The sequence below is a fragment of the Callospermophilus lateralis genome, chromosome 4 (genome assembly GCF_048772815.1).
Source record: "Callospermophilus lateralis isolate mCalLat2 chromosome 4, mCalLat2.hap1, whole genome shotgun sequence".
Classification (NCBI taxonomy): Eukaryota; Metazoa; Chordata; class Mammalia; order Rodentia; family Sciuridae; genus Callospermophilus; species Callospermophilus lateralis.
The window spans coordinates 21,554,892-21,579,059 of NC_135308.1; the positions used below are offsets into that span (position 1 = coordinate 21,554,892).

General features: G+C 36.8%; 1 protein-coding gene across 1 annotated transcript in view; it reads right to left on the reverse strand.

The window, feature by feature from the left end:
* The window catches only part of Ddx60 (DExD/H-box helicase 60), an 84,334-nt gene extending 64,553 nt beyond the window's left edge, over positions 1-19,781 (reverse strand). The window contains exons 1-8 of the mRNA XM_076853648.1: positions 19,617-19,781; positions 13,488-13,598; positions 13,276-13,336; positions 12,649-12,838; positions 11,155-11,496; positions 9,396-9,512; positions 7,187-7,330; positions 5,015-5,173 (exon numbers count right to left, since the gene is read on the reverse strand). Coding sequence (XP_076709763.1) covers positions 5,015-5,173; positions 7,187-7,330; positions 9,396-9,512; positions 11,155-11,496; positions 12,649-12,838; positions 13,276-13,336; positions 13,488-13,506 — 1,032 coding nt within the window. The 5' untranslated portion in view covers positions 13,507-13,598; positions 19,617-19,781. The remainder of the gene's footprint in view (positions 1-5,014; positions 5,174-7,186; positions 7,331-9,395; positions 9,513-11,154; positions 11,497-12,648; positions 12,839-13,275; positions 13,337-13,487; positions 13,599-19,616) is intronic.
* Between the last annotated feature and the right edge of the window lie 4,387 nt (positions 19,782-24,168).

A 24,168-nucleotide genomic window follows, 5' to 3' on the forward strand; every position in this document is an offset into this window, starting at 1 on the left:
CTTCACTGATCACACTGAGTTCCTGGTAGAGTGGACCCAAATCAGAACCTAGTAAAGCTTTCAGTGAATGACAATTAGCGGTCATTTTCAGATAAACTGAAAGAGGAGACTGAAGCTTCTCTGCCCCCACACCCCTTAAAAGCAAAACACAAGTGCGTTGCAAATGGAGACAATTCAGGAACAATTAATTTATCTGTATTGATGTGGAACTTTAACCTCGTGCTGTCCAATAGAAATGAAATATGGGCAAGTTGTCCTTCAAATTTTCAAGAAATTATATTAAAAACAACCTGAAATAAATTATAGTAATTTATTTGATTTAACACATAGATTTAAAATATTATCATGTTAGCATGCAATTAATGTTGAAAATATTAACCAACAGTTTGCATGTTTTTCACACTAATTTTATGAAATCTGATATTTATTTTATTATTTATTTATTGGTTCTTGTTAGTTATACATGACTGCAGACTAGATTTTGATATAATTACAAGCGTGAAATATATCTTATTCTATTGAGAGTCCCAATCTTCTGGATGTATGACGGTGGGATTCACTGTGTTGTTTTCTTATATGTACATGGAAAAATTATGTCAGATTCATTCTACTGTCTTTTCTTTTCCTATCCTCCCTATCCTTCCCCCGTTCCCTATTGTCTAATCTACAACTTCTATTCTTCCCCTCACCCTCAACCCCTGCCTTATTGTGGGTTAGCTTCCACATATCAGAGAAAACATTTGGCCTTTGTTTTTTTGGAAATGGCTTACTTGGCTTAGCATGATAGTCTCCAGATTTATCCATTTGCTAGCAAATATCATAAAGTCATTCTTTTTATGGCTGAGTAACATTCCATTGTGTATATATGCCATGTTTTCTTTATTCATTCACCTGATGAAGAGCACCTAGGTTCCATAATTTCGCTATCATGAATTAAGCTGCTATAAACATTGATGTGGCTACATCACTGTAATATGCTGATTTTAAGTCTTTTGGCTATATACTCTGGACCAGGATAACTGGGTCAAATAGTGGTTCCATTCCAAATTTTCTGAGGAATCTCAATAGAGAAGTGCAAATTAAAACTACACTGAGATTCCATCTTACTTCAGCCAGAATAGGAATTATCAAGAATATAAGTAATAATAAATGTTGGTGAGAATATGGAAAAAAGGGCACACTCGATACATTGCTGGTGAGGCTGAAAATTGGTACAACCACTCTGATATTTTTGTTTTAAATGTACAACACAGCCTGGTTCTAACCACATAAGTCAAGGAGGCTGCCCAAAGTTCAAGATGAAGTTAAAAATATCAAGGGAAGCAGGAACCTTTTACCTATAGTTTAGTTATATCCACGAATAAACCACCAAAAAAGCTGCACACAGCCATAGAACCATGGTTCTCAAAAGTTAGCATGAGCCTCATCTGGAAGGGCTGTTAAATAAAACACACATTGCTGGGCATCTGACTCAGTAGTTCTCAGGGGAGGCCTAAGAATCTGCACTTTTAAGAAGTTTCCATGTGCTGCTGACACTATTGTTCAGGAACCACACTTTGAGAATGACTGCCATGTGGTTTTTCCCCAGATCTCTTTCCCATGATGCCCTAGAGTGAACCAAAGTATTTGAAAGCATCACAGTAATGGGGCCTCACTTCATTCACTTGATACAAGAAGTGCCTCTGGTGTGGCCTCCACTGCCAAGGTCCACAGTAGACCTCCCTGAGCTCTCCCACAGATTTTCCCGGTTACTTTTTCCTAAGTTCTCAAAAAACATCCTCTATTGTAAAAATCTCAGGGGGCTCCTGAAATTACATTTCAAGCTACAGGATGCTGCCAACAGCAGGGACTACAGAGTATGGGAAAGAAGAGAAGGGAGACTGACCATGGAAAATCCAGACACTACTGCAGAGGGTGTACGTTCGAAGCTGGACAGGGCAGAAGTCCTATCTCAACGTGGCCATTTATTGCTTGTGCTTGTGGGTCACCTTCTTTCAGCCCCAATTTTTCAATTGTAAAATAAAGAAATAAAAAGACTGTTTTCGTATCTAAATGAAGTGATACAAATAAAGGACACACATGTGGAGCAAGTGCAGAATAAATAGTGGTGTTGTTATCACTTCCAGCAATCCAGGTCATCCCAATTAAAGACTGATATTTCTATCACATAAGTTAGAAAGCATGTTCTGCAGGGTCATCTTAAAACCATCGCAAATTTATAGAGTTTTACAATGTCATTTTTACCTAATTCTTTCAAATGCCTTTTTAAAAAACTACATAGAACATTCTTCATAAAAGACAATTTTAGGTTAAATTTTTTTAATTTACCTGTAAATCAATACCACAAGTATTACATTCACACCCTTTGGTAGTTAAGTACACATAACTTAATCACTATAACTTCAACAAAATAAAGTTAAATATTTCTGAGAAATGGATTTACAACAAAAGCTACAGCATAATAATACTGATGCTATAATGTCTTATTTTAATATTTGACACATAGTATCACCAGGTTTACTATATTAACCTAAAGGGACTTAGGTTAAAATGTCTAAAGTAAATTAAATAGGAGCTAGAAATGGAATCTTCCTAACCCTCTTTTAATGAATCGTAGACTACAGCCTCCTGATAGACTATCAAAATACTTTGAGGAAAGTTCTGCAGTGGGATTTGGAATACAGGTATGTATTTCCTCATATAAACATCAACAGAAATCCCATGGTGCTATGTTCACACCATCTAATATTTACTGCATCCCAAAACTCTTTAAAAAGCTTTTAATTAAAACAATTATGAGTGTTCAAACACTTAAAATATTCAATAAATGTGTTTTCCTATACTTGACCTTCAATTACTGACCTTATATCCACATGGTGCTAATATAATAAATGCAATCTATGCACTACCCAGAAAAATTGGTCCAAATCAATTCCTTTTTAATCAGGGTCAGTTTCCTTCATGAATCTCCTGTATACCTCACATGCCAGTCTTTGATGCAAAGCATTTATGCAAGTGCCATCCTTGTTTCGGTAAGAAAGGGGTGCCCACCACTCAGTCTGGCTGTGTTCAAGTGTACATCACTATTCAGTGTTCCACACAAGCAACATAACCAGATCCACCAATGGTCAAAGGCCACTTCCTTAGACCCTAACACCATCAATATCTTTATATGACTAAGATAATAGACACACAATGTCCCCAAATCTGCTGTTTTGCCTCTACAATGCTCTGTCTACACTGCAAGGCAGGGATTTTTTTTTTTTTAATAAAAGTGCCCTTGATCTGCTTGAAACCAACCACTTGATTCTCAGTTCTTACGATCAAGTGACATGGCCACTCTCTTATCAGGCCCTACAGGATCCCCTCTGACTTGTCTTTTATCTGCTTCTTCTGCTTCAACCCTCATTCTCTCTATTCCTATTAAAAGAGTTGGATCTTAACTCCCTGATAATATCATCCTCAGGACAATCACACATGCTGCTGATTCTCTCTGAATCCGGTTTTCCTTATTTCTCCATCCTGCTAACTCCTACCCATCCTTCAGGACTTGGTTCACTTTACTCCTTAAGCAAAACCATCCTTTGCAAACTGGGTTGGATCTTCATATTATCAGATTGTAAAACATCCTACAGTTCCTCCTTCATAGCAATTGTTAAAAACTCATTATCTGTCTTCTTTGCAAAATGTAGTTCTGATAAAGAGTTGGAGTGGGACAGGTAAGTTTTTTTCCTTAACCTATCCCAAGAGAAGCAGGATACATATGCTCTAGGTAAATGTTTGTGGATTGGCTTCTAATTAATTGATTGGGTATAGAACACTTTTCTTGAACATATTGACTACATGTATCAATATCCTTAAAAATGTCCATATTAGGGGCTGGGGATGTGGCTCAAGCGGTAGTGCGCTAGCCTGGCATGCGTGTGGCCCGGGTTCGATCCTCAGCACCACATACAAACAAAGATGTTGTATCCGCCGATAACTAAAATAAAATAAATATTTAAAAAAATGTCCATATTATTTATTCTACTTAATTTCATTTTGGGTATCAAGCCAAAGTGAATAACCTCAAGTTAAAAGGAAAAAGCTCATACAATAACAGCATTTGTAGCATAAATATCAAAGTCTTTTTAACATTACATAATAGAGAAATGAGTAAGTAGACCATTAAAAGATAACTAGTATTCACAAAAAATAATGCTAACTAGGGGCTGGGGTTGTAGCACAGTGGTTGAGTGCTTACCTAGCACAGGGGAGGCACTGGCTTTGATCCTCGGCATCACATAAAAATAAATAAAATAAAGATATTGTGTCCATCTAAAACTATATATATATAATTTATATATAATATATACGTATAATAACATACATATGTATATATATAATGCTAACCAATGATGTGAAAAAATATATATGTTTGTATTTATATATAAGGAAAAAATTGTGTGTATGTGTGTGTTTGTGTGCACATGTGTGTGTGGTTCCAATGTAAAAAAACAACAGAAAAATCCATGCATTTGAACTCGAAAAGAATAAACCAAAATATTAACAATTGCCAGCAATGATCTGAGTGGTGGGTCTCTAGGGAAGTTTTCTTTTGCTTTTTCTTTCTATTTTCCTGAAGTCTTTATTTTCTATTTTCCTGAAGCCAGCTATCATCTCTAATGAACCCCAAAGTATTACATTGGCTTCTTCTGTTCCTTTTTGGAGTAGAACGCATGGTCACCAACAATCTCCTACAGTGGATGATATAAAAACCTGATCTTGAAAGATATTTGAAGAAGGAAAGATAGAAATGACTTTTTACTTTGGATATATATCATGACATTTTGTTAGTACTGCCAAATGTAGTTGTTGAAACTATATAAGTGATTGATTTAAGCAATCAAACCTTTAAAGCCCCAAAGGGCCAATACTGTGCACATATAAATCTGTTTTAAAGATGATTGTGGTTTTTAACCCACCAAACAGGGGGAAACAAAAGAACAATAAACTAATAAAAGAGTATATTTACCATTTTCAAAAAAGGCTGAGCACCTTTAATCCAATGGGAAGTGATAAATCTGGAACGTGCTCTTTGAGAAAGAGGCAAGTGGAGAAGAAACACCACACTGAGACAATGCAGTCTACACAAATCTTTCGCCTCCTTCAGGGTTAAGCAATGATCGTTCACCTAAATAAAATAGAGATGGTAAACCAGAGAACAGCAGCCTACAAAAAACTGCATCCTAAACATGCAGAACCACAATAGCTAGGAGCCACACTGTTTTGTGCAGGAATGAAAGCATTACTGCATTTTTCACTCTGCATGCCAAGAGTACTTTCCTTAATGAACTTGACTGCATTTATGCATATTTGAGATAAAGTAAAAAGGAAGTTTCTAGCTTAATAGCTATTGAAGTAAGACATTTTTCTGGATTTTCAGTTAAGCTGGTCTTCACATGAGCTGATCAAACTATGAAAAAGTCAAGAACCCACAGGACTCTGTATGGATGGAGCCGCATCTTAATTGTCCTAGTTGCCCAAAGCACCATAGGTTAAAAGTAATATTGCAAGTTACCAGGATGAGGACACCACATAGCACCTCAACATGCCCTATGACAACAAGGGTAAGGAAGTGGACACCAAGGGACAATACGTCTTTGTTATCCTCAAACGTTTGCATGGTTGACAGGGAAGCAAGAGTAAGACTCCATCAGGGCACCTCCAGAGGGCCAAATAGGGTCCAATGGTTGGAAGTTCCACAAAGGTCAATTTGACTTACTGCTATTTTTTTATGAGAATGGTTTCAAATAGCATACTGAATCATGGAGAAATGTTTCACTAAGTGCATATTTAAAGAGAGATTGAGCCGGGCACTACAGCACATGCCTGAAATCCCAGCTGCTCAGGATGCTGAGGCAGGAAGATTGCAAGTTCAAAGCCAAGCACAGCAACTTGGTGAGGCACTATGCAAATTAGCAAAACCCTGTCTTTAAATAAAAAAAGAAACGGCTGAGGATGAGGCTCCGGGGTTAAGCGCCTCTGGGTTCAATTCCTGATACTAAAAAAGAGAGAGAGATGGAAAACAAAATAAAAACAATGCTGAGGAAAAGATGGTGATCGTGGTACACTTCTGAAATTGTGGAAGATAGAGGTAAAACTTCATTTTTTCCTTAACAAGGATTTTTAGTTAAAAACACCCCAGTACTGATTATATCAAAATAGCCAGTGTACATGTGGCTATGTGATGTGTATGCGTATGTGTGTGTGCATACAAGAGTACATGTAGAGATGAATGTTTAGATGTAGAGGTAATCCAGGCTGGACCACAGATTGTTGACCTTACCAGCCATAAATAATTAAAGAACTGTAGTACCTCTTCAGTTAGGATGACATCAAAACAACACAGGAGGCATGTTCTTTCAGGACTGTGGTATTATGGAATTTGCGCAAGACAAGCCTGAATTTAATCCATGTGGCTATTTAACTCCTTTGGCTTGAGGAATGTTATCTGGAATACCTGAAACTCAGTCCGTGTTCCCATATGTGAAAAGGAATAATAATGCCTGCTTTGAAAAGCTGTTGTAAGGATTATTGGCATGATGAATACGGATTCCAAAACATGGCAGCAGAGCAGGATTCCACTATGCGATAACACCCCTTCTTGTTTCCTCCCACTACCTGATTTAGACTAAATGTGAACTAGGTAAAACATCTGTACAGTAAAACATTAAATCACAGAGCAACACAGCAGATGTTTCTTTATGGATATAAGTTCTACTGCTGTTCCTCTAGTTGAAGCTTACATGAATAAGGGGAAAACATGAATAAACATGAGAATCAAATGGAGAAAATGGTGGATGTACATTACAGAACATCAAAGGGGAATGCATTAAAGCTGTCCATGTTCATAGATAAGAATAATTAATATTGTGCAAATATCCATGCTACACAAAGCAATACATATTCATAGCAATTCCTATCAAAATTCCAACATCATATTCCATTCCTTGTTTTACCAGGAGAGGTAAAACAAGCACACCTTGTGGCTCAGTGGTAGAACGCTTGCCTTGCCTGTGTGAGGCTCTGGGTTCGATTCTCAGCACCACATATAAATAAATTAATTAATTAAATAAAGGTCCATCAACATCTAAAAAATACTAAAAAAAAAAAAAAAAAAGCACACCTGTTGGATGTCACTTACCTGACCAGAAGAGGACTTCTTTCTGTTTTCTAAAAAGCGATGATACATTCCTAAAGACAGTGAACATGAAGTCACACAGAGGACACGTCGAATGTCAGATCCTTCGGGCCAGATTTGCTTCAGCAGAGATATAGTCTCATCGGCCTGTCACAGAAGCAAAATGTAACTTGTGACTGCATTTAGATTTCTAAATGAATATGTTTATCCATAAGTGATCTTACTAGGATAAACCACACAGAAAAAAAAAAAAAAACGGATAAATAGGACTATAAAACTATAAATGTAAAACTATAATTGTTTCTATTAAAACACTACAAACAAAATTTTAAGTGAGAAAATAATTTCAATGAAATCATTAAAATGCAGATGTAAAGAATGAGGCCCAGGACAGCCCCGCTGACACCCGTAGAGCCCACACTGGGTCTGAGCTGCATCTTTGAACACATCGCCCAATGCCTCTGACTGGGCCCCCCAATCCAACCTGACACTCCATCGCTGAAAGCAGACGCCTCCATCCTGGGACACCTTCGTTGTTACCTATAGTTGTGGTGAACCCCAGCTTAGAACACAAGCTGGGCAGGTATCCATAGTCCCCAGCTGCTAACCCCGCACAGTGACTGCCCAATACAAAATGGCTCTCCTAGACAGATTTGCAGCCCCTAGAGTACAACCCTTAAGACCTCCTGAGAGAAAGGTTCCTGATCAGGAATAGAAAGGGAGTGGGTGAGTGAGATACACTTTAGAGAATAAGTTGAAAGCTGGATTTCTCACAATTCAAGAAAGAAATTACAGATAAAGGGAAGAATAAAATGAACATATGGAATTGAATTGAAGTGAAAGAAAACAGTATGAACACATGATATTTAATATAGAAAGGTAAGTAGGTAAATACCGAGGTGGAAATTCTGATAATTAAAATATAGACATTTGCACACACAAGGATTAGTATACATACATTTACCAGCTCTGTCTTCTGGGAAGACCTATTAGCAATGATACTTCAGTAGCAATGAACAGAGTTCCCATATCTGGGCTTCTTTTTGCCATTTTCCAATAAAAACAACCAGAACCCATAGGATAAATGATTAATTTCAGGGCTGGGACAGGAAAAATGTAAGACGAGACCAGAACATTTGGGGATTTCAAAAAGTAGGAAAATGCCCCAAAAGATTAGAGTCTTATAGAGGAAGGCAGGTGCCAACCTGGAGGAGCTTCCAATGTTCAAACCAGGAACAATCTCAGCACTAAAATAATTATAATACTGAATTTTAACTAATAATATAAATACCCATTAGTCCACATTGACATAATTAACCAAATAAACAAACAAATTGCAGAATTAGGACTGCTCTCTTGAAATAGAATTCCAGTTATGGAACATAGCAAAGAGTGAAATAGAAAATCAGCATTAGGCAAAAATATCCAAAATAACTGCACAAAAGTTTCACTGATGGTGGCTAGAATTAGTTAGCAAAAGTGTAAGAAAAAACATAATTTGCATCGTCACAAAGAATATTACTGAAAATATTTATGAACTCTAAAGGGAAATAATAACTTCTCACCAGGAAAAAACTCTCAATGGACCAAGCAACTTAGCCAATATTAAGACACACCAACATCATGAGCTCTGCTGTGATGCACTAAGAGCACAGAATTAATTCAGTGACATTCTTGCTAAAAATGCATAACCTCATTCCAAACAGTAAAGGACATCAGGCAAGCCCAAACTGAAGGATATTTTAAACACAACATCAATACTCTTCAAAACTGTCAAGGTCATGAAAGGCAAGGAAAGTTTGAGAATGATTACAGAGTGGAAGGGACCGGGAAGACATAGCAATTAAGTAAATGGGGTAGCCTATATACAATTCTAAATCAGAAAAAGTATATTAGTCACAAAAATAAGTGAAATTCAAATAAGATCTGAAACTTAGTTAACACTACCATCCCAATGTTAATTTCCTGGTTTTGATTAATGCACATGGCTACATTAGAAATTAACATCAGGGCAGGGCATGTACAAGGCCCTGGGTTCAATCCCCAGCACCACAAAAAAAAAAAAAAAAAAAAGAAAAGAAAAGAAAAAGAAAGAAAGAAATTAGCATCAGGGAAAGAGTTGGGGGGAAAGGAATTATGAAAAATCTACATATTTTTAAGCTTTTTTATAATTAAAAAATCAGTTCAAATAAAAAATTTAAAGTTTCATTACCTCTTTCATCATCTCTTCCCATTTTAAATTTCCCAAAAGAGGTTCTAAGGCTAAAACTCTGTATTTTTCCAATTGTTTAAGCAGGGTTTTGTAAATCTTGAAAATGTTCCTTGAATTCTGCAAGACAGAGGAAAGTCAGATAAATTGCCATAAATCAAATATATAATTATTTCCCAACTACAGAAAATCAGATACTTAAGGTATAATTATATTATAATATATTTTCAGTAAAAATAGAAACTGTACTAACGTAATTGCAGATGGTCAGCAATGTTTTGTAAGCTTGCCAAAGAGCACTAATTTATCTTTCTTAGGAGAATAATGCATTATATTTTTCAATAATTTCATTAAGGTATAAATAAAATAACATAAAACTCATTTGTTTTAAATGTCCAATTCAAGGCTTTTAGCAAATTTACCAAATAGTGCAACAGTCATCACAAGCTAATTTTAGAACATTTCCAACACCCTCCAAAAAATCATCATGCCCATTTAATGGAATGTACTTTATTATGACAAAATTTCAAACATAACTACCTATTTAAAACATATTTATCATAATAAAACATGTTGCATTAAATGAATAGCAAAGAGCATAACCTCTCCACAGGTACCCATCATCCTTGCAACTGCCATTACCAATATTTCAAGTGCTCCTCATTGGGATTAATAAAATGCATTTTATTGAGTTCCTAATTCTATTTAAGGTGTCCACAATTGATTGATTAAATACCTCTTTAAATTCCAAAAAATTAGGAAATAAATCATTTTATCATGAATAAAATCCTCTAATTAAAAAAGTGTCCTTAAGGAGAGATTGGCCAGAATGTTTGCAGGACACTCTTAAAACAGATTCAGAAATCACTCTAACAGAATAAAATGAACTGATTAGCAATACTTCCTCCCTCTCAATATAAAAACAAATGCCAGGGTTGTTCCTGCTCACAGTAGGCAACCAGAGGTGGAAATAGTTTGATGATAGGAATACTAACTGAAGCAAAATAAACTATTTTAACATTTTATGATAGTCACCTGGGTTTTGACACAATTCTCAAAGAGTGATTAAAAAATTAATTGATCAAAAATTATTGTGATGAACTGTAGAATGAACTTCATATTCAGAATTCACTACAAGTAGTGAAAAATAAATAGAAACAAGATTTATTTATAAAGTCACTACACATTTTTTACTCTTGAGATTTTCAATGAAGTAACAAACTTAACTCAGTTCCTTTTTTTTTCTTATTAGCTCACTCTATTGTGTTCTTATTGAGGTCATCATATTAACTATCATTTTAATAGTATATCTCAGCAATAAAGACAGAACTTTTGACTCCAATTTAATTCATTTTCTACCTTTATTAAACCGGAGTCAGTATGCCTCACAGTAGTTAAGGACATGGGGGCTGGAGTCATACTGAGTCCTCTCAACTCTGTTCTCTTACTCTTTCAGTGTTGATAATGAGCAGATCACTTACTCAAGTATCTATTTACTCATCTATAAAATATAGATGATACTACCAACTACCTTATGGGACTGTGCACAAGTTAAATAAAAATCATTCATAAGAAGAGCCAAGCACAATTGAATAACAATATGTATTAATACTATTTATTACTATGATAATGATCATTATTATTAGTTTCCTATACTTCTCTGTTAAGCCCATGATAATTCCCAAGTAGGAAGTGGAAGGAAAACTGAGTCAATTAATTTAGAAAATTTTAATATAAATGTTGCTTTTTTGATATAAATTACCTTCCAAAAAAACATCTGATTCCTATAGTTGCTTGGCATAAGGTAGCCATAAAGTCGGAGAATATCAGATGACTGGCCTGAGAAAAGCACGACGTTGACCTCCATGGACCAGGACTGAATGATGAGAAGGTTGAAAAGATCTGTTTGCAGATGGTTCAGGCCTTCATCTGCGACTACCAGAAAATATGGGCAATTCTCTTCCAAGAAAATTTTCCACTCGTTTGATAAGCATCCAGAAATGTTAGTGCAAACATTGACGGTGGTATTTTTCTGAAGATGAAGAATTAAAGCGGTCCTCAAAGAAAGAAGTTCAGGGAAGTTGAAATATGCGTACTCAGCATCCTGTGGAGAAGGTGATGAAGTATATTATTTTGAAATGATCATGTTTTTTTTTTCTACTTTTGTTGGTGAAGTCATACCATTAATGACATTACAGGAATCAAATCCAACTATTTTGTTCTGTCATATAATCTTGAAAATAAACCCTAAAACTTTGACTGCCCTTCATCCCGATATGCCATAAATTACAATTCAGATATTAAAAATGTTTCCCCTGCAAAGCAAAACAATAATACTCAGGGTTTACTCAGGGTTTACCTCAGTCTTTCTTTGCATTATCTAAATCTTTTCCTCTCCAATCTCAATGCAAAAGAGACAAGAGAAATTACATAAAAAGCAGTGATAGATAGAAATTATCTGGAATGGAGAACTGAGATGGATCACATTGCTCTAGAGGACTGTTTTAACCCATTATGACCTCCCTTAGGGAGCAAAAGTTTCTCTCAAAAGACCAAAATTTGCATAGCCAACTAAATTGTATACATTAATCCAGAAGAACTCTAGCTCTTCATTCAAAATGTTGCTAGCAGGCAACCAGCAATGTTCAAAAATATAACAATAATGTGGGTTGTGAAATGATTGAACAGACTCACACCAAACTCCTTGGGTAGTTAGCTTTCCTTTAGGAAAAGAATGAGGAAGGAGTAATATGGTTATACATTCAAAATTGTAAAATTTTTATTAATTATATTTTAATCAGAAAAAGATCACTAAATAAGGTTCTCTCAAACGTACTTACTATAGAGCAAACAATAACCAAGAACAGTTGGTGGGTTTTGCTGGGCAAAAACACATTTTATTTTGTGCTCAAATAAACTTACTGCTGAGTTTTGAAGACAGAAATAGTTCTCAGAGCTGGCGAATTACAACCCAGAGATCAGATGGACTACTGATGAGGAGATTTCTCATCTACCTTCATGAATGTGTGTGTCCTTACAATAAAGTTCCATAATTGAAAATAAAAAATATAAGGTTAAGTGTTGTGATTTGAGAATATTAAGACTGTGGCTAATATTTTTTTCTTTTCTCTCCCTTAAATATTCTAAACTTTTAAAAATACATTTACTTGGTTATAAAAGAAAAAAGTACAAAATAATTTAAACAATTTTGGATTGGAAACTCAAATCATAGAAAAGAACTCAATTGTCAAATTACCTTGAAGAAAACTATGGAAAATTGCCCTCCTTTACTATTAAGATCCATGAGATAGCGTTCCACCAGGTAGACAAAATGGAGATTCTGTCCCGGCTTTAATGATTTCTCACATATACATGTGATAAGTAATGAATCTCCATCAATCAGAAAAAATTCAGATTCAACAAAATCATTGAATAAACTGGAATAGCTAAAATGAAAAAAACACAGAATTAAAACAGAAATCACATATAAATTAAATAATGACTCAAAACTGGGTGGCATTATTATTGAATATTCATAACTGAATTAGCTGAATATATGTAGTTATACAGCTGTCTATTGATGTATTATAATGCATCTACATTACATACATATGTACATATGTATATATTGAGATACATATAGATAGATAGGTCAGAATAAGCTGAATACGGCTGGGGTTGTGGCTCAGTGGTAGAATGCTCACCTAGCATACATGAGGCACTGGGTTCGATCCTCAGCACCACATAAATGTAAAATAAAGATATTGTGTCCACTTAAAAAAACTAAAAACTAAATATTTTTTTAAAGAGTAAGGCCAAATAGATGTATAAGAAACAGGGAATATATGATTTCACAGCTCTATATAATTACAAAAATACTCACTCAGCTTCTGGCATTTGTTGCAAAATGAACTGTGATATTATCTCTGAGAACACAGTGTAATCTATAAAGACAAAGAGAGTGGATTATTTTCAGTCCAACCTTTTTAAGTCGGTTTTTGAGAAATTAGAAACTGTGATACAGTTACTTTAATTCCGTTAAATCTGCATAGCTTATATTTTATAATTCTATAAATATTTTAAGTTAAAAATTACCCGTTCTGATTGCTGCCATGTCTCCAATCTGAACTGGCAAATATTAAATATATACCAAATGCTCTTTCCTCTTGTCCCTTTAAAAGATAATGATTAATGAAAATGGCGGACCTACAAAGAAAAAAGAAAAATAAGAACATTTTTATTCTATCAACAAATAGATTCTGAATGACTATTATGTGTCAGGCAAAATACTAGTCGATGGAAATACCAGAATGAACCAAGTCAACATGCAGTTAGTTCTCCAGGAGCTTAAAACTATCAGGAAAGACAGTTATATTAATCACATAATCTTATAAACGATGGAAAATCTCAAAAGTAACAAAGAGGTCAGAGCAAGCTTCCCTAAAGAAGTAATGCTGAAGATGGTTTCCAAAGGATTAAACAAGAACTCACTGAACAAAGAAGGAGAACGTAGCATTCCAAGCAGAGGGAGCACTAAAACACTACGTGTAAAAACTCTATAGTATGAAGGTACACAGACGGAGCTGCTCTTGGAGTTGCCAATGGAAATGGAGTGGGGAAGGTGAAGAAGGGCCTGCTGGGCTAGACAGATCTGGACATATAGAAGGACATGCGGGGCCTTTGAGGGCATAGACAGGATTTTCTCTCCATCCTAGAATACAAGTTTAGCCACTAATATATTTTAAGCAGGTGGCATTATAATGACTGCATTTTGCAAAGATGACTTTGGTGACAGTACTGGGAACAGATAAGAAGAGTGTAACATTCTTGTTAGTAGAGAAGAGAGAAAGCTACTCTTCAGGACAATAATGATGATAGTTTCACGTAATCATAGTTTGATGGGGGTTTGTGTTAGTAAAGCTGGAAAGATGTGGATTTCTTCAAAGATAATTTAGAAGGTGAGTTTGACATAATTTGGTAATGGATGAAGAAGAGAGGAAAAGGGGATCATCAAGGATGAATCAGGATTCTAGCTCATGCAATGAAATGGATAATAGGTCATTTCCTCATCTGGAAACCCTGTAATGAAACCTTGTAACCTTAAAGCAACAATTATGAGTTAATTTGTGGACAACCTGATATTGCAGACTTTCAAGACTTACCAGAGGCCATGTCATGTAAGTAATTAAATATATAGGTCTAGAAGTCAAATTTCAAGGTCTGAGCTAGCTCTGTAGAATTGAGTCATGAATGGTAAGGGAGCCACTGGCATAGATTAGTTTGCTTGAACAGCAGGAGGATATCCTCATGGAACAAGAGAAGGAAGCAAAAATCCAATTTTGAGGATTACTAATATTTAATAATCAGCAGAAGAGAGGTGGAAGAGTCTGAAAAGATAACAGAAAGAACTATGAAAGAGGCAGAAGAAAATGCACTTACCCATCTTGTCATGGAAACAAAATAGGCATGTGCCACACAGTGTGTTAAGGCTGTTAACATTAAATACAGAGAGATGATTGACAGATGAATGCGTAGATGTAGATTTCCTTTTCACAACATGAAGGAAGAACATACAGTGGTGATGCACTCTGATAAACTAAAATAATATTAAAAAATCAAAAAGAAAGAAGGCATAGGACTTTAAAATTGAGACAGTTTGAAGAAAAAAGAAAATACTGTGGGCTGCGACATTGAGGAAACACTTAATGGAAACAGGAATATAAACACGGTCGCCTGCTCACCCAGTTACCATCTTTTTCAGTGAGTGATAGATTATCTACTCTTTGCTAGGCATTGTACTCGCTGCAACACAGCCAAGTGGGTATGGAGAGTGGTCCTCACACCCTGGTGGGGGTTAAGGAGAATGAAATCAAACAATGCAGTATGATGGACAGATGAAGAATTTTATGGAAGCAAAGATGTTGCAGGTAGCAAATCATCACCGGTCTAATACACAGAAATGTGGAGCTGCATGACAAGATTGAGACTCTGCAGGTCACTCTACAAGGCAAAGCACCAACTGGAGGTGAGATTGGAAAGGCAGGCACAGATCAGACTATTAAGGCTCCTGTGCCCAGGCAAGGACTTTCAGACATTTTCCTGAGAACTTGCTAACTTTACATAGCTGTGCTGTCTTCCTTCAATTCTCCAAGTCTTAGGCAGCTCAAAAGGAAAAAGACAAGTCAGTCAGACCTGAACAAGCAAAAGAAAATTAACGCTGAGGATGTCACAGAAGAAAGGGGAGCATCAGAAGGGATAGTGTCTGATTCTGCAAGATGTAATAAGCTAATTTATAAGTTTCCAGACATTCACAGCATCCTTAGTGGCTCCAGAACTTTTTTTTTTTTTTTTAATGGAACTGCTAGGACAAAATAATGACCTAATTGTTTTATATATTAAATAGTTCACCCCAAACAAATTGAGTATATTTGTCCTGACAACTCAGAAAATATTTGAAGAAATAACCCATATAAATTGAAAAGACTAGCATAGTTTTCTATAAAAATAATCATAATTTCTAATGAGATGTGGGTATCTTCTGGACACAGCACTATTTTTTTTAACAGTAACCATGATGGCAGAATAAAACTCTCTTTACTTTGACAATTAAGGGATTCCAAGGGATTCCACAGCCTGCCTGCCTACACTCCTCTCACATACCCTACCAGAACTCTTCTGTATTAAACTCTATACTAAACACATACATGCCTTAACATTTGTATAGAATTCATGGTTCTTATCCACACTTCTCCCTCATTTCAGAAAGAGGCATACTATAGAAAAATAGCTGAATGAACACTCACACACACACACACACACACACACACACACACACACACATTAGAATCCCCAAACACCAGAGGCAAAAAGAAAATAAGAAATCAGATGACTAATGTGATTAAGAAACAGAATAGAGCTTTGAAAATTTCTAAGTAGTATTGTCAAAGAATCAAAAAAGATATCAAATAAAATATTATCACAAAGAGAAACAGAGCAAGTGCTTATAAAAATTAAAAACATAATTTCAAAAAAAAATTAATGTTCAGAACAATAAAATGAACCTGCTGGAATCTCAAGTTAGTGATCAGGGGATTAAAGTCCGAGAAGTTTCTTAGAGGAGAGAAACAAAAGACAAAGAGATATAAAAATAATTGAAAAAATACTAAGGAATACAGATGATAGATGAAAAAGTTCTCAGAGCATAGAATGGTAATTCCAGAAAAAAAGACAAAGGAAAAAAAGGATTCTAAAACAGGTGAACAGAAAAATTAATCAATATTTGCAAAGCAATATAATATTATTAGACTGTAATGAAATAAAAAAGACATTTATGTTCAAAAGTTCCTCCAAGTGTTGAGCAGAAATAATGATAAAAAGGAAAACTACACTTTAGATTTACAGAGCTCTAAAAATAGAGAAACAGAGAGCTGAGAAGAAATGGATTCTAAAACATAGGTGAAGTGAATAAACTCATGAATCCTATTGACAGATGACCTGAGTTAATCGTAGTTCTCAAGCACACTCTATAGTTCTATTATTTAGACTAGTTATTTATTTTCTTTGCATTTAATCATCTGTAAAATGACAATAATATTATTTCCATCTGATTGTTTTCAAGTTATTTAAATGTATGAACTAATGTATACAAATGGCTTACCATAAGTGCCTGACATACAGTTAGAACAAATTAAAATAAGCAATGTGCTGGATATTTTGATAAAAGAAAACAATGTCTTCAAATTTCTAATGGGAGAATAATTTGAAGCTAGAATTCTTCATCCAAATCGTGATTCAATTCATTGAAAAGGCAAAATGACATTAACTAGACTTTAAGTCAGAAGTTTCACCAACCATATATCTTAATGATAATTTTATGTAAAGGAAGTACAGAAAATGGGAAGGGACATGAGGATAATCAAGAAACAGTAAAACAGAAATTAATTAAGCTATAAAGCAAAGGGAGTCCACAATATTTTGAATTCAGTCTATTTCAATTGTCGTGGTCTATTTCAAAAAGTAGTCTCAATATTGGAGAACTGCATTTCCTAGCCAGATATATAGACTGTTTTGACAGTGAATAATGTGTTCATAAACATAATTTTGTAACTGTCTCTTTATTGGTTTTCCACTTATGACTCAACATAGAAACAAATTGCAAGAATTGGATTCACAGTACAAAGTCTGGAAAACATAATAAACCTTTATGATACAATAATAATAATAATAATAATAATAAAATGAATCAGGGGTCTAGGAAAAAGAAGAATAGAAGAATGCATGCTAAGTTCCTCATCTTTCACAACAGGAAGTCCAGAGATAGAAATTAAGGCTAATATGTGAAAAAAAAAAATGACTTCTAGAATCAAGAAGTTCTGCCTTTCTTATAAGTACTATACCATTGGATTACTAAGCAGTAGCACAGGGAGAGGTGATCCAGCTAATAAACAGAAGAGGAACTGTAGAATCTCACCATTTTACAGCTTCTAGAGCAGTAACAGGTCTTAGTATTTTTAGGTGAAAGTAGGACAAAAATAAAAGTGTCTTCAACATCCCTGAAAAACTCTGGCCCAATACCCCCACCCCAATCAAACCTGAATCTGATCAAGTCTATAGCAGTGACTACGAATTTACAAGACATTTAGAGGACAGAGAACCATGTTAAGTGACATCAAAAGGACTGGGGAAATCTCTACAGGACACACATCTAAACAAATAAGTTATAAGGAAATTAAAGAAACGTTAAAAGTATATCGTCTAATTACAGTATTGTCAGAATCATATTCGCATTCTGATTCAAAAAAAAATCTTACAAAGGAAGCCGGAAAGAGGAAGAAATGGGAGTGGAAGGCAAGAGAATGGAAGAAGAAGGGAAGAGTAGGAAACCGTGGGTCATGTATTAGAGCGAAATGGTGAAGTGGCTGATAGAAACCCCGCCCTGGCAGCCAATCCGAGGCGGCTGGCAGAACGTGTAGATGGTCTCCAGGGGTCCACCGCCTTAGCATACAAGCCTTGCATAATCTCCTCCCCTGGAGAGTGGCAGGCCCGTGAACTTAATGGAACAGCCTCTCCCATGACTAGGTTACATTATGTAATAGACCCTTTGGTGGCAGACAAGGGAGAAAGTGTCTTGCAGGCTTGGAAGGCATAGCCACTTGGTGAGGGCCTAATGGCAGGGACCTGAGTGAGGGTGGGAGCTAAAGGTTCAGAGTAAGCCCAACCAACCGCCAGCAAAGAAACAACAAAATTATGTTAATAACCCAGGGCCTGGGAGGAGAGGACAGCCCTTGAGTTCCCCTGAGTGAGATACTGGGCAAGAGGACTCCATTAACCTTTGCCTGGACTTCAGATCCACAGAAACAATAAATTCTTATTGTTTTAAGGCACCGGATGTGGTAATTCATTATGTAACAATAGAAAAGTAATGCCTGCCTCTTGGCTCCTAAAGGGATTGAACCTGGGGTGCCTTATCACTAAAGTACATCCCCAGTCCTTCTCCTTCTTCTCCTTCTTCTCCTTCTTCTTCTTCTTCTTTTTTTTTTTTTTTTTTTTTTTTTTTAACATGGGGTCTCACTAAATTGCCCAGGAGGACCTCAAACATGGCGATCCTCTTGCCTGCCCCAGCCAACAGAGATGCTGGGACCACGCCCAGCAGTACAGGAACAACACCTTTAACCCTTAAGAGGTAAGCCATAAATTGTCTCAAGCCACTGAAATTTAAGGGTGCATAGGCATCATTTAGGATACCTTATTAAAGTGCAGGTTGAGATTCTGAAAGCCTGGAGCAGGCCCTGGGTTCTGCGTGGAGGAAACATACTTGTTGCTGTCAATACCCAAGGTCATCACATTGGACTTCCCTTAGTTGTACCTCAAGAGCCCAGATTCCCCTTGAAGAGGGCCCCTCAAATGCCTGTACTCGCTTCCCTCTCCAAACCTCCGCGCACACCTCTCCAAACCTCCGCGCTCACCTCCACTATCCCAACCCTTTCCTCTGCCTCTCCCCATGCCCGGCCTCTGGGATCCAGCAGTCAGTGCAATGCAGCCTCTGCAAGTCCAGCGGGTGTCCTACTTCTGCAACTCCGGAGCCACTATCCAGACCAATCCATTCAGAAGTGAAAGAGACCTCGACCCTCCGCGGAACAGCTCGGCTCCAGCCCTTCCCTGGGGACATCCTTCACTTTGACACTCCCCATCACCTAGCTGGCGCTGAAGCACCTCTCTCCTCACCTCGGACTGGAATCCCCGGACCCCAGACTCAGGACCGGAATCCCGGGTCCTGAACATGTAGCGTCCACAGAGCAACAGAACTGCACGCTTAACCGAGGGAAAGTGGAGGAGAGAGGACCCGGCGCCGAGCTCCAGTGGAAACTTCAGGACCTGGCGCCGCTGAACCTCTACGTCGGACTGGGCGCACCTTTGCACCGCAGCCTGTCTTTATTCCTAGGGCACAGGTTTCAGTTTCCTTTCTCCTCTCAGCCTCACTTAGTTTCAGTTTCCTTTCCTCAAGAACTGGCTGATGCTGATTTGGAAAATATGGCTTTTAGCATCGTTCTCTTCGATCTGAATTTTAAGATAGAAAAAAGCAAAGGTAATATTAAAGGACATTGGAATTGGGGCATAAATATAGAGGAAACTGAAGCAGAGAAATCTGGGGACATCTCAATGCGACAAAATCAAAGAGGTGGTTGACTTAGACTATAACATGATGGAATCTGAAATGCCAGGCGAGATGGGGGGAATGTCTGGTCCCCAAACTGATGATTACTGTTCTATGTGAATTTGGAATTATTGTTGAAACCTCCGTTGCAAGCATCAACAGGTAAAAATAAATAAATAGATAGATAGATATCAGCCTGGATGCTACTTTCACCTACTTATTTCAACAATAGGAACCTCCTTTCTTTTTAGTGACCTGATGTGCTTCATTTCATGAATGCTATAAATATGCAAATATACTGGAATTTTAGGAAGGGTTTAGGGGCCTGGGAAGCAGTGGACTTGGGTAATCCTGGTGACCATGGGAAGTCACAGGCTGCTTTTTCCTTAAAGGCCTAGCCACCGGCACTACTGCACAGGGAAAACAGGATGGAGAGAACAAGGGGTGATATATTTTTAAGTCATAAATCAAAGAGTCAAGCTGTTCAAGAAAAAGGGGAGGACAGTGAGTGTTGGGAGCAAGCTATGTCATCAGATTAAACACATTTGAGTCTTTCCACAATGTCAGAATTTTTTTAATAACAATATATTCACAGGCTGCACCACTTTGGCAGTAGCAGTTCACAATATCCTTGTGGGTCACCTGATAATCAATCTGGGCAAACATAAGTTCTTTTATTTCAATCTTTATTTCTAATATCTGTAACACTCAAGTCACTCATCTCACTTTTCACAATTGTGTGTGTGTGTGTGTGTGTGTGTGTGTGTGTGTGAGCTATAGAAAGGCTAATAAAGGGTTAAGGCAGTGACAGGGTTTCAAAAGACCCCAACTGACAGTAAAGGCAGAGAACAACAGGTAACAAATGCAAACAGTCCCTACAGGTGGTCAGATAAGATTACAAACCAGCCAAAGTACAGGCTCAGGGCATAGAGCTGTTAATGCTCAGGAACTTACCCTAGGCCTTGGTCCAGACTGAGGGCAGTTTCAGCATCAGCCTGGAGTTTCAACTTTGAGGTGTCAGCTTGAAGCCAGCTGTGCTTGATCCACAGATAAGAGAAACCTTGTCCTGCTAAAGCCCAAGGATAGATTCAGAGGTCTGTTGTTGTGGTGATTTTCTTGGGCAAGGCTTATAAGGAATGACCAGGTGATGGAGTCATTGTGCTCCCAGGTTCAGTCTTGGGGTGCTCCTCCTTTTGGGGTCTTTGGTGAGGGGGTTGCTTCATTTAATGGTCTGGTGTATTCAACTTGCTCATGGGCCCACTTTTCCAATCACAGGGATGCATACGCTCACTGGTGGCCATTTTTATTAGCATAATTTATTATAATTTGTGTCTTATGGTTGTGCTAGACAGATAATGACTGTTTAGTTGTACAAACAAGCAATAGAGTCTTTCTACCTCAGTACATAAAGTGAAAATGAAGCAACTTATGGCAAACTATAGCTTTATATATTGAAATAATTCAGGGTAAGGCAGAGTCTGAGAATTACTGTTCTATTCATTGCATGAATATTCTATTCTGTTCTGTTCTATACCAGGCCAGCACTCCAGAGGGAGGAAAGGTATTTCTCACATTCATCAGGCATTTATTTACTCACTTGTTTATTAGAACTTTGTGTGTTTGGAACTTATTTATTGGAACTGATGTGTTTGTTAATAATGATATTGAGAAAGAAAATAAAAGAACTGGAATTTAGCATGTGATCTGTCTGAAGTTGTCCTATATTTGTACCCACCATTCACTAATATTTCTAATGTGGTAGGCTGAATGTATTTTGACCTTCCTCCTAATCCCCTGTAAATGTGTTAGGTTTTGTAGCAACATATACTTTAGGGAATAAACTAAATTAAGTACCTTCAGCGAAGGAATTACCCTGTATTATCCAGTAAGATCCACAATAATTATAAGGACCTTTTTATATTAGAGAGACAAGTGTCAGAGAATGCAACCTGATAACAGAAGTCTAAGAAAGTGACAGACTGAAGATGCAGGAAGAACCACAAACTATAGCATCAGATGTTCTTTAGAAGCTGGCAAAGATATGGAAACACATTCTTTTCTAGAACATCTAGAAGCCAGCTTTATGACTCTTGGACTGGAGCTCAGTGAACAGGAAAAGAATAAACTTGTGAACAGCCCACAGGGGATCCATGATCTCAGTAGGCCCAGTTCACTTCTCCTCTGGCAGGGCAGACACTGCCAGAGCCTAGCCTTTGGCACAGAACCACCCCTTCCTATGAAGCAAACTACCACAGGAGGTCAAACCCAGAGGGCCAGATCACCCACTCCAACTTACACAGGACCCAGACCCAGGATGCAGTAGCATTCATTGAGGAACACCAGCAGGATCTGGAAGCCAAACATCAAGGTAAGGTACAGACAATCTGCACAGGCACTACAAGAATATAGGGAAGACACTGTACTATCTCGGATGCACACTGCAAGAAAAGAAGACACAGAAACAAAAACAAGGGAGGAAAGTGCCCCAAACAAACCAGTACACTATAATAATAGAACCTATGGACAGCGAAGTTGATGAAATGCCAGAGAAAGAGTTCAGAAGGTTCATAATTAAAATGATTTGTGAATTAAAGAATGGCCTAAATGAGCAAATACAGGCAAAAATTGAGCACTCAACATTGAGATAATAGAGCAAATATGGGTAGCAAAAGATTACTTCGAGAGAGATAAAGACCCTGAAAAAAAAAAGTCAGAAATCCTTGAAATGAAGGATATACTAAATCAAATAAAAACTCAATATAAACTATAATCAACAGACTAGATCACTTGGAAGAAAGAATGTCAGATAATGAAGACAATGTATACAACCTGGAAAATAAAATTGACCACATAGTGAAGAAAGTTAGAAGTCACGAACAGAACATCCAAGAATTATTGGACAGTATCAAAAGACCAAATCTAAGAGTTATTGGGATAGAGGAAGGCACAGAGTTTTAAACCAAAGGAATGCACAATCTATTCAATGAGATAATATCAGAAAATTTCCCAAGCTTGAAGAACAAATTGGAAAACAAAATACAAGAGGTTTACAGGACACTGAATGTACAAAATTACAATAGATCTACACCAAAGCACATTATAATGAAAATGCCTTGAATACAGAATAAGGATAGAATCTTAAAAGCTGCAAGAGAGAGGAATCAGATCACATACAGGGGGAGACCAATTCAAATCTCAGCAGATTTTTCAACCCAGATCCTCAAAGCCAGGAGATCATGGAACAACATAAACCAAGCTCTAAAAGAAAATTGATGCCAACCAAGAATCTTATATCCAGCAAAACTAAGCTTTAGATTTGATGATGAAATAAAAACTTTCCATGATAACAAAAGTTAAAAGAATTTACAACTATAAAGCCTGCACTAGAGAACATCCTCAGCAAAATATTCCAAGAAGAGGAAATGAAAAAGAATGATGAAAATCAGCAGAGAAAGGGGTCACACTAAAGGAAACACTAATCAGAGTAGAAACCAAGTCATGATAAATACCAAAAATAAACACAAATGGCTAGGAATACAAATCATGTCTCAATAATAACCCTGAATGTTAATGGCTTAAACTCACCAATCAAAAGACATAGACTAGCAGATTGGATCAAAAAACAAAAGACCCAACAATATGCTGCCTCCAGGAGATTCATCTCATAGAAAAAGATATTCACAGACTGAAGGTGAAGGGTTGGGAAAAATCATACCACTCACATCACTCATTCTTTTCCTGTTCATTGGACTGCAGAAGCAAGCAGGGGTTTCCATCCTCATATCAAATAAAGTAGACTTCAAACTAAAGTCAATCAAAAAGGATAAAGAAGGACACTACATACTGCTCAAGGGAATCATATACCAACAAGACTTAACAATTAAAAATATATATGCCCCAAACAATGGAGCGTCTATGTTTATCAAACAAACTCTTCTCAAGTTCAAGAGTCAAATAGACCACAACACAATAATTTTGGGTGACTTTAACACACCTCTTTCATACTGGATAGATCTTCCAAACAAAAGCTGAACAAATAAACTATAGAACTCAGTAATACAATTAATAACTTAGACTCAACTGACATATATAGAATATTCCAACCTTCAACGAGATAATATA